The 12,269-nt window shown below is 34.7% G+C and overlaps 1 protein-coding gene across 12 annotated transcripts in view; it reads left to right on the forward strand.

Annotated features, from left to right (window-relative positions):
* FIG4 (polyphosphoinositide phosphatase FIG4) overlaps nucleotides 1-12,269 on the forward strand; it is a 124,496-nt gene that overhangs the window by 28,345 nt on the left and 83,882 nt on the right. For all 12 annotated transcript variants that reach the window (XR_013032274.1, XR_013032272.1, XR_013032275.1 and 9 more), the window contains 2 exons: nucleotides 3,738-3,891; nucleotides 6,640-6,765. Coding sequence is in view for 6 of the 12 variants with exons in the window: in XM_076517342.1 (XP_076373457.1) it covers nucleotides 3,738-3,891; nucleotides 6,640-6,765 (280 nt within the window). In the remaining 6 variants the exon portion in view is untranslated. The remainder of the gene's footprint in view (nucleotides 1-3,737; nucleotides 3,892-6,639; nucleotides 6,766-12,269) is intronic.

Here is a 12,269-nt window from a genome sequence, read left to right on the forward strand (position 1 = left end):
TGACCTTTCTGCCATGTCTGAGTATCATTATGAAAGTTGCTACATTTAACATATCATGTGACATAAAAAAATCAGTATTTAGGATTATTTTAATATGTTAGTTTTAAATTAAAAAAACAACTAGTGTATAATACTAAAATTTGAATTGTAATCCACAATATAATACAACTTTAGTGACATGTGTACATTCATAAATTTGTACTTCAATAAAATTTTGAATGTAAGTCTATAAACATGAGGACATGCCCTCTGACCCCTGACCATAGCAAAATCTGTAGTGGTAAGGTTATGCTATTCATAATATAATTTGAATAGTTTTATGATATCTATAATGTTTAAACATTATATAATTTTATCTGGGGTGGGGGCATAGAAGGTTTTCTTTACATTATAGATAATGAAACACATAGTCTACAGAGTCTGTGTACATTAACTTTTTTGACATAAGCGTGGTTCAATTGACCAACCACATTATCACTTTCTTCTTATTTAAAGTCATTACAGTTTTGATACTACTATCTTTTAATATAGGATGTATATCTTCACAAAATTTGGTAGGATTTCAGTAAATGTTCTAAGTCTTTCACATACAAAAACTCAGAATTTTAGTGAAGTATGTTTAATAAACTAAGAAAAGATTGATCCATGAATAAATCAAGTAAAAAGTTAATTTCATGTTAAGCTTAAAAATACATTCTTTATTTAAACAATCTGAGAACACGAGATTTGTGTGATGTTTAAAATCTCCTAAATACATTTTAAACATTTTTCTGTCAACCTTTATATCTGTTGTTTTCTCCACCCTAACCCTAGAAAAAGTTGACCACTTTGACCAATCTCATAACTACCAAAACAAAAATTGAAATAAATCTAAATTGCCTTTTTTTTCTTTCCAGAATGTTATCAACTTGTAACACAAAACCACGTTCATTAATCCTAAATAGCATTAAACTTATAAGAGTATATATTTATTTATACTTACATTTTATTGTTTTATTGTCCTTTGACTGCCCTCTGAACCATATGTAATGACAATTCAGATCACTATAAGTTGTAAATCATGAGGAATGTGGAGCTCATATTATGCTCTCAAATTATCAGGTCATCCCTTAAGTAATGCCTGATTTTTGGTTCAGGAAAATAGAAAGATTTCAAACACGTTTAATGTTATTTAAACAATAATGCATGTTCCATTATTATTAATTACTTCCTGCCAACGATTCACAAGCTTCTGAATGCCACTTCTATAAAATTCATGGGGTTTGGAGGAAGAGAATGTAGAGAAGGGTAGTTTTGACATCTTCATATGTTCCAAGCTTTTTTTCATCAAGATTGTTCTGCAAACTTTGGAATAGATGATAATTAGATGGGGCAAGGTCTGGAGAGTAAGGAGGATGTGGAAGTTTTTCCCATTCTAGCTCTTCATTCTTTGCAGATATGATCCTTGCTGTAACACAACACCTTTATGACTGATCAAAGCAGGCCTCTTTTCTTTCAGTGCAACATTCAAGTGCTCTAACTGTTGACAGTAGAAGTCTGATGTAATCACTACATTGAGTAGCTGCATCTCAAAGTGGATCACACCAACAGTATCCCACCAAACACTTAACAAGACTTTCCTATTTTGGGCTGTGTTTTAGCCAGTTTATCTGCACTGAGCCATTGTCTGCAGTGCTTAACATTTTTATCAAATATATATTTTTCATCTCCAGTCACTAACCTGCCTTAAAAAGGTCAGTTACGTTCACGAGAGTGCAAATGTTTACTCTTAATTTAAGGTTAGCTTCTGTCAAATCATGGGGACCCATTTTCCAAGTTTAGACACCTTTCCAAGCTGTTGTAGATAATGGTGACCTTTTGAATGTGTTGAATTAAGCTTTTGGGCTAGTTTTTCAGCTGTTACAACACAATCTTCATCAAGTGCAGCCAGCAATAGGTCATCATTAAACTCAACAGGATGATCTGTACATGGTGCATCACTTGAGCTGTAGTTACCTGATCTGAACTTCTGAAAGCACCTTTAACATTTTCTGTATTAAATTTTCGGACATTCATTATGGGATGACCTGACACCTTACTCATGAGCTACTCCAGCTGCTTACGTATATACCTCATGAAATATTTTTATTATTTTATTATTACTTATTTTACTGAATCTAACTTTAATTCACCTAAAAAACTTCTAGTTGTTACATTTTATTTATTTTATAATAATAATCAAAGAAAATAAATGAAAAACAAGAAATAAATTATTTACCTGGGTATTATCTATTCTTGTTGTCAGATGTCAATTACAGTTAACCCTACTTTTATATACTACTGGTAGTAATGCACTAAATAATTTTTATGTAATTAAATGATATACCAAAGAACATAGATTAATAACGTAAAAAGTAAACAATTTCCCTTAACTCATATAGTGTTTAATTTCTTTAGTTTTGGTAGTCTTGCTGAAATTTGTAGGGAGAAACCCATGGTATGCTATTAATTATATATTCAGCTTGTTGCAGGTTTTTACTGTAACAGGCACTATGAAGAGGAAAGTTATTTATTATAAATAGTACTTATTTGAAAATACTAGGAATGGAGTCAATGGCATGTTCACACAGATCACCAACTTGAGAAGATTTTTGTGAGAATTAGAAATGAGTCAGAGGATTTTTACATGTAAAAATACATTTATTAATAATAATTAGCACTACAAATTTCTATCTTTGTGCATACAAATCTGTAAGGTTTTTACTTAAAAGGAATGTTTAATAATACTTTAAAAACTTTGTTACAAATGTACAAGACTCTTTGTGAAGCTAAAACTTGCATTGTGTAGAGGGCATAGTTAACTGTTAGCTCACCTCTTGTGCATGCTAGGCAGCTTATAGTGGCTCTCTGATGCATACTGGCTTACTCCAGGCTCTACTCCTTGTCTGTAGATGATGGAGGCAGATGTTTTGGATGCTTACCTCTATATTTGCATTTCCTCCAAAGCATCTGCCATTTCTGGGCTCTTCTCTTTGAGCTTGCTTTGGCTCTTTACATTTTTGTTGGGTGGTCAGGGCCTTTTTGTTCCACCATTACATGGATAACTGGCTGCTTGTAGCTTCTTTGCATGCTACACAAATAGGTTAGCTGATTAAGGTGGAGAAGTCCTTCCTTTCCCCTAATCAATACCTTGTCCATCTCAGTGTAATTTTCAGAAACTAGATACTAATAAGTAAGTTTGTATCTAGTTTCATGCTTTTCAGTTAAGTATACCTTCAGCAACATATCTTGAACCCAGAAAGGGTTAAATGCAAAGAGTTATAAAACTTTGCACAAATTTTGCTAATTGTTTACAGGATTTTGGTAAATTTTATACTTCAAGCTGAAAAAAATGCACAAACTACATGTAATTTGTTTTAAAGACAGTGCCAATGTGAACATTGTTTTTGGCTGCTTTAAGTATGTTTTTAGTTAAAATTTTGTGGTTACATTTCTTGGTTTTCTAACTATATTTGGTATTAAATGAAAGGTATTGATAAGAATGGCATATAAAAACGAATATGTAATTGAAGTGCTAATGTATGCAAATATATATTTCCCTTTTTCATTCTGAGAAAACTGTATATGGCTAATTAAAATGCTTTATTAAAACTTATTTTCTCTTATTTTGTAACAATATTATTTTGCAACAAATAAAGTTATTGTGCTTCATCAGTTTTTATTAATAGACCTTGAAAGTAATAGCAATATTTTAACAGTCTTCAGGCAACAAACATCATCAAAAAATTTGGCAGAGTAAATCCACTGGTCCAGAAGACTCTTACAGTTCTACTGGTAGTGAAAGTGAAGTCTGGTCAGAACTTCGACAAACAGATGAACATCAAGATTCTTCAACTAAAGATTCAGAAGAAGGTAAAATGTTGTGTTTCTGAAGTTCCATAATTTAGTGTCTGTGGGGTGCAGATTTTAGCTCATAAATATAACTTATCTTTAGGAATGTAACCTCTGTATACTAATCATTCACATTTTATGCACCAAACTGAATTGCCATTGTTCTATATCAAAAGCTTTGTATCTAAAAGTGCTAGAAAAGTTGAGTATGTTTTAATAAAACAATTTTAGGACCTCATCATGTCATTACATGTTGCTACATTTGGTAGTACTCAGTCTAATGACTGTGCATTTTAATTACAACCCAACAGTGTAGCTTCTATTGTAGAAGGATCTGCTGTAAGGCTGTCATGTCCAAAACAGGGTTTCCATAAATTCTTTAGTGTATGATGATGATTCATTTTCCATAGCCTGTTTCAACAGATGTGTTGCATAGAAATTCATAGACACTGTCTCGCAACTTGACCAGTATATCTTTCATATGGAAGAACATAAACACTCACTTCATTCTCTAGCTGCTTGAGGTATGTTATAGATAAATCTGAGGTATTACTGGAAGGCTTTTCTTAGTGAACCCATTCATTTTAGCCTTGTTCACAGGCAGAGATTTTTCTTCTTTGTTATACTGCATACATATAATACAGCTTTTGTCACTGATCTTTGTATTCATAGATATTTCACACAGGCTAATCATTTTAACCAACCTTGTAATTTCAATGGCTATTAGCTTCATCCCATTCAGTAAATTAATCTTCACTTCCATTGGTTATAAGTTATCTAATAGCAAATATACTAGAGAATTATTGACAATTTTAAAAGGAAAAGGATGTCCTAATTGAAGTGTGGCATTTAAGTAGAACTTTTTTTCTACACAAATATGTGTATGTAATTTCATATTTATATGCATTTTATCTCGTAAATCATAAATATAGGTGTTTGCTTGTCTTAAGATTATTTATCTTTGAGATTTGTTCCCTTGTTTTTAGCTGTACATCAAACAACGTTTTCAAAAACTTTCAAGTAATCCTTCATATTTCATCATGAACCATGATAGTGGTATATAATAGGAATTGGCCAGGAATTTCAGAGTGACCAATTAAACAGATTGGCAAAAAACGTAAAGGCAGATTTGTTCTTGAAAGAATAAAACTTCTGTCTCAATAGTTAAGGGTCCTAAGATATTGATAATAGCAAAAAAGTTAATTTTCTGATTGTTAAACAAAATTTGAAATTCATTCATTTGTTCTTCATATTGTTTTTTTCATTATTTGTATTATTCTTGTTCCACAAGTCTACAGCAAAAAATAGCTCTTCGATATTTTATTAAAACGTAGGCAAACCTACTAAAATGACTTTTTTTCAAGTCATGGGACTTATTTTAATGCTGATTCTTGAAAGAGAAGGAGGGATTTTATCAGCTTTTATCATTATAGATCAAACTTCTTTTCAAAGCCATTTAAACACCAAACCTACAGCAAAAATGGCTAGGCATACTGTGCCAAAATCTCTTCCAGCTGCTAAACAAACTTCTGCAAAGGTTGTAGAGCTATTTTTAGGTTGATTCATGAAATTCAAGATTTCTACCCTCTAAAATGTTTTGAGATCTTCACTATCAACATAATCTCTTTGAAGTCATTCAAGAATTGTGTAAATGTATAAGACATTTAACTACTATTATACTAGTCTGAAACAATTTTATTGGAGTATACAATGTGTGTACTTATAACAGTGTCTTAATCCTTATTTTTATCAATTCTAGTTTTACAAGCTACTACAGAAAAAACAGGAATGAATTTTTTTACTAAAACCAGGACAGTAGTAATGAATGCTGTATGAAGTGTGCCATAGGATAGTTTTTAAAATTAATTCAACCATCTTTGTTTAATTGCCCTGAAGAATTTGTCTAAATCCTCTACTTTCTGCCATTGAAAAAATCCAGTGTTTAAATAATGTGTATTAATTATAAAATAATTTGTGCAACTTATAACACATTAATCAAACTGCCACATTGAGGTTTCATCATTTCTCGAGATCACTGTACTTCATTGTTTGCTGTTCCACTTTGTTTCTGCATAGTTTTCTGTGACTATTTTAGTGAGTGTTTAATAACAGACAACTACCATAGTAGATTTCTGTACTCTTGTATGTAGTGATTTATTCTGGTATTTATTTCATTATTATTTTATTTTATTATTATTTATATTTTTTCTCTCACAAGCCTGGAGCAAAATTGGCTGGGTATTTTGCATAAACACTTGGGCAGAATTACTATGTGAAATTCTGTGAATGCTCATGACCTATTTAAAAAGTTGACTTATATGGCTATATACATACGTAACATGTTCGACTTTGTTGTGAGTGGAAGCCTTTGTACTCCAAACTTGTTTACATGAAACCTCAAGCACAAAACTACCTGGTTTAGTAAATATAATGGTTGTGTGGGGGAAAAAAGCAAATGCAACAGTAAAATATTGAAAAACAGCTGGCATTGATACTATATTTTTTAAGTATAACAAGTTACAACTTAATTTTATCTAAGATAAAAGGAAATTTTACTTCAAGGTATTCTTCACAGTATTTTTTTCCATTTTTTGCATTCCTTATGACATTCTAATTCATGCATGTTTATCTGATTTTTTAAAATTTTTCTATTTTTTATGAATTCCCAATTTATATTTATAAATTTTTATAAACTCTGGGAAACAATAAGCATTGAACTTTGTGTATGATTTGTTTTAACACTATTAAAACATCTTTTGCTTCATCTAGGGCATCATTATGGAGTCCGATGTAAACCTCATTGGAAATTTGTGTGGAACACAGAACTGTTAGAGCCTTTTGACATACATTCAGACTGGAAATTATATATCATTCATGGCTTTATTGGACAGTCAAGTATCCTTTGTTTAGTTTTAGCTATTAAGACATTACAGAGATCTAGTTTTTATTAAATTAAGAAATTCACAAAAATCAGTGAATAAACTATAAGATTACTGAAAGTAATATCTTTAAGATTCTGAGAAAAAGTAACCACCCATAAAACTTTTACATCTTTCTCCTAAGAAACTCAGAAGAGTACACTTAAAGTATATTCATCACAATACATTAATAAGGTAGTTTTTCTTCTAGTTACAGTTTATCCTTAAATTCTCATTACATGGGGTATTTGAAGTAGTTTAGAGAATGATAATTGTTTTGCCATTTATGAATTATAAATTATTCTTGTTCCGAGAATAAAATGATTTTTAACAAGTTTTGTATAAGTGTTAGAAAAGGAACATGTAGGATTCTGTACAATGTGGTTATCTAACCATAAAAAAGGATTATACATAAGCAAAACGTTAGATCACACTCAGAATTGTTCATTGTGCTCTGATAGAGTTCAGTGCCCCATAAACCCTTTCTAAACCACTGAGCACTTTTTAGGTGTTGCATAAAAATTTAAATATAAATACCAAATTTAAGCACACATAACCCTTATAATGCTCATTAAACAATGTTTATGAGTAAGAAAGATTAATAATTTGTCATTTTGTAATGACAATTTCAAAACATAGGTTTATAGTTGATATACATGTGTGATCCATTTACAATATTATTTTCAGAGTTGTGTTTCTCACATAATTTTCCTTCTCTTTCTGTCACTTTGAAAGGATTATCGTGTCTCCACCCATACATGACCTCATGTCACATGATTAGAAGAATTACTGTCTAGAGTAATTAGTGGTATTTGCAATTAAAACCCATTAATGGATTACTGCTGATTTAGCAGTGTAAGACTAGAGGGAAGGCAACTAGTCATCACCACCCACTGCCAGATCTTGGGCAACTCCTCTTTTACCAATGAATAGTGGGTTTGACTGTCACATTATTATGCTCCCACGGCTGAAAGGGTGAGCATGTTTAGTGTGACGTTGATTCGAACCTGTGACCCTCAGATTACGAGTTGAACGCCTTAACCAACCTGGATATGCTGGGCCTGTACAAAAAGAATTTATAATTGTAAAACAGAGCAGAGCAGTTATTGCCCATTATATAGTTTTGTGTTTAACAACAGACAAATGTAATAGCAGTATTTTGATAGGTTGAATAATTGAAAATAGCAATAATTAGAAACCATGATTTGGGTTAGCTGCCTAATTTTGTGACATTTATTTCAGTCATTAATTTCAGTTAATTGATTCTTGGAATAATGGAATAGGTAATAATCAAAAACACTAAATCTGGGATAATACCTCACTGGTATGGACAGAATAGCTATATCCCTTGCATGTCTGCCTATGAGATTTGTATGTTAGTAGCTTTGAGTTAACTCCTATCTAAAATGTGTGTGTTTAACACAAACTTTTCTTGTGCATGATGCATGATATCATCATGCTGCAAAAAAGTGTCCTCCACCAATAGGAATGTGACACTATCTTCATGCATAATAACACCTCTTAAGCATTTGCACTCATATTAACTTAATTCTTTTCCTTGGCATGGTCTTGTACATATGTTTTAATTCTCCAGTCTGAGTTACCTGAGATTTACATTTGTGAAAAGACCTTAAGTTTAATTGTATCTTATTTTTGTTTCCAAAGCATTGAAGATTATTATGAATTATCAAGCTAAGGTAAGGGTGATGAAGTTAAAAATACTTCTTCTGTTTCTAGTATGGCTTATGGAAGCTGTTGAGGATGTTACAGCTATTGTGCAACATGCGAGTTTTTTCATGCACACTGGGCCTACTCCCATTCTCCCTACCTGGGTTTGCCTAAAGTAGCACTTTGCATATTGAGGAAGATTCTCCCTCTCTCTTTTCCTGTTTTCTTTTATTCTCCTTCTGGTCCTTATCTTTTAACATCTTTAATTTGTGATTTTAGATCTGATCAAACATGCAGGTTCTTACTCTTGTGTCTTTGTAGTCCTCAAGAAGACCAAGAACTGACATCTGGTTATTTATCTATCAGCTCTCAACCAGTTACTAGTCTTTTCATAGTCTCAGATAGAGAATGTCTTTTATCTCCAGTTATCATTTTCACCTGATCTGTCCCTTGGTGTGGATTCCTGTACGTGGTGAGGGGACCTACCAGGGAAGGTTCTGTTCTTTCAGTTTACCTCCTCTGGGATCTAACCATCCACCCACATGTTTGCCATGCATGGTGACCCATGAAGGGGAGGAGAGGATCCTGGTGGTTGAGGGGTCCAACCCTAACAAACCACTTTGGCCTTGAATTCCTGTAGACGGTCGGCCTTGGGGTGACCCCTCTTGGGTCAGTCAGCTGCTCCACTTAGGCTAGGGTCAACCAAGTACTAGTGTTGAAAGTTTTCAACAGGTATTGTAGACATTGTATCTAATGCTGGTGTTTGGGTATAATGCTCACGAAACCCTGGTGTTGCTGCAGTGTCCTTGTTTGATATTGTTGTGCGTCCCCTTGTACGGCTCCATGATGGGTGGGGTTAGTAGGGACCAAAATATTCCTTTTTCATTATGGATCCTCCAAATAAAAATTTAAATAAAATAATAAAAAACAATCCATAGGTAAACGACCATGTCTTGAAAATTTTGAACAGCAATCTTCAGTATCTGTAACATCTATTGTATCTCATTTTCTTATACTACATTTTCAGACAAACCTTTATGGCAGATGTGTCCCTTTTTCATTCAGAAGGGACGAAAGGGACTTACTGGCTCTCCAAAGTCAGTAAAGAAGTTTCGAACTAGTGACATATTGGTAGAAACATCCATATCTCAACACAGTGAACTCCTGTTGCATTCAAAGGTAATTGGGGATATACCTATTGAGGTTACACCTCATGCTACTTTGAATTCGTCATGAGGAATTATTGTTGAGAGGAATTTGAAGAACATCCCAGAGTCAAAGATTCTTACTGGTTTTTCCACCCAAGGAGGTTCTGCAGTGAGGGATATCTCTACTTGCAAAGATGGAATTACAATGCTGACCAACGTCCTCATTCTGACGTTTACTTCACCACGTCCACCTGCCAACATTAAGGCAGGTTATCTCAATTGCAGGGTATGGCCATACAGTCCAAACCCTCTCTGATGTTTCCAGTGTCAGCAGTTTGGTCACTGAAAGACGTCATGTCGTAGTTCCTTGATGTGTGCTCGTTGAGGTGGCAAGGACCACGATGCCTATGAATGTGAAATGAACCCTCATTGCATCAATTGCAATGGCTATCACCAGTCCTACTTTTGTTCTTGCCCTAAATGGTTGGAAGAAAAAGAGGTGCAGCATTTGAAAATGATTCAAAATATTACATACCCTGAGTCTCAAAAGTTGCTGTCCACCACTTCATTTCGGACGTATGGTGCTGCACTTCATTCCACATCTACAGTGGGAGTGCAGATGCATTTCTCTGTGACTCCAAAAGAATCGTTCTCAAACCAAATGAAAAGTCTTTTGACCTCCATGGTTAAAAAGTTGAAGAATCAACTTCAACACCCATTTCTGTCCCTAACATACATTTCAGCAAATCCCAAGATCCACTTCCTTTGGTTTTGGGTACGGGCATTTCCTCGGGTACATCTTCTTCTTCCACCCCAAGATGCAAAACGATCATTCATTCATGTCCTCAGTCACTGGAATACTCTTCACAGCAAAGACCTGCCCAATCGACCCAGGGCAGTATCAATGGAGGTCAATCGGTCTCCCTGGTATAAAGACAGTAAAGGAAAAAGGCATGGTCCTGAACAGAAGAGTTCTCTACCAAATTTGTCTACACATAAATAAAAATGGCAACTTTGATACAATGGAACTGTCGAGGTTTACATTCTGATCTGGATGACATCAAAACATTGATTTCTTCCTACCACCCTGTATGTCTTTCCTCACAGGAAACATTTCTGAAACCTGCTGATACAGTCACCTTTCGACGGTTTTCTTTAAATAGAAATGACATCTAAGTGATGGACGAGTGCATAGAGGGGTTGCATTATTGGTTGATCAGCATGTGCCCACCCTGTCTTTGCCACTCGACACACCCTTACAGGCTGTAGCCATCCATGTTTGCTTGCGTCGTGCCATCACTGTTTGTTCTCTCTACCTATTTCCTGGAGAGACCTATGATCAATCAGACTTTGATGCCTTCATTGAACAATTGCCATCTCCTTTTTTAATCCTGGGGAACTTTAATGGACATCATCCCCTCTGGGGAAGAGCTGATATTGATAGGAAGGGTCACTCCATAGAGAGTATGCTCTCTGATCACAACCTTTCTCTTTTCAATAGCAGTTTCTCTACTTATTTACATATACCTAGTCTGTTCTTTACTACTATTGATCTCTCAATTTGCTCCCATTCACTATTCTCCCATTTTTTATGGAGGGTTGACAATAATTCACAAGACAGTGATCATTTTCCTATAATTTTGAGAGAGAATGGCTGTGGTCAATGCCACCCAACCTGCATGTCTCGGTGGAAGCTGAATCAAGCAAACTGGCCCTCTTTCACTGCTCTCACAGAACTTGATTCGTTCATTGTCTATAAGCCATCAATAGACGACTGTGTGGCAGCAGTAACTGGCTGTATTATAGAAGCAGCTGTTTAATGTATTCCTAAAACCTCAACATGTTTTCCACGATATTCTTGGCCATGGTGGAATCCTGCCTCCCACATGGCACAGAAGGCTCAAAAACGGATTTGGGATTCTTTTCATAGGTACCCCACACTCTCGCACTGCATCTCTTTTCAGCAGGCCCGTGCACATGCTTGGTGGGTAAGATGTCAAAGCCAGAAGGAATCTTTCATTAAGTTCACAACCAACATATCTTCTACCACCAGTTTCAAACTCATATGGGACAAGATTCGAAAGGTCAGTGGGCAGTGTAATTCTGTCCCCCTTTCGATCTTGCTCTCTGGTGGCTAGGAAGTAGCTGATACTCGGAGCATCACCGATACTCTAGGTGAAGGCTTTTGCCGAGTATTTAGCACATCTGTATCTTCCTCAATCTTCATAGCTATCAAGTCTCAGGCAGAGTGATCATCTCTTTTCTTTCGAACTGATCGTCTCTATCACTATAATCATCTCTTTACACTGGTGGAACTCAAACTGTTCCTTCATCGGTCTGGCAGTACATCGGCTTGACCTGATGATGTAAACTATGAAATGCTGCACCATCTATCTTCTGCTTCTTTTACTATTCTTCTGATTGTTTTTAACCACATCTGGCTTACTGTTCTACCTTTCTCTAAGCGTGGTAAGGATCCCAAGATTTCTTCAAACTACTGCTCATCTTGTTTGGTTCCTTAAATCAAACAACCTCCTCTTGCTCACCCAGCATGAGTTCCAATGATAGTGCTCCACCATTGACCACCTGATTCGACTTGAAACATCAGTCAGGGAAGCCTTTCTCAAATGACAACATCTTGTATCAATATTCTTTGACATTGAGA

The sequence above is a fragment of the Tachypleus tridentatus genome, chromosome 8 (genome assembly GCF_004210375.1).
Source record: "Tachypleus tridentatus isolate NWPU-2018 chromosome 8, ASM421037v1, whole genome shotgun sequence".
Classification (NCBI taxonomy): Eukaryota; Metazoa; Arthropoda; class Merostomata; order Xiphosura; family Limulidae; genus Tachypleus; species Tachypleus tridentatus.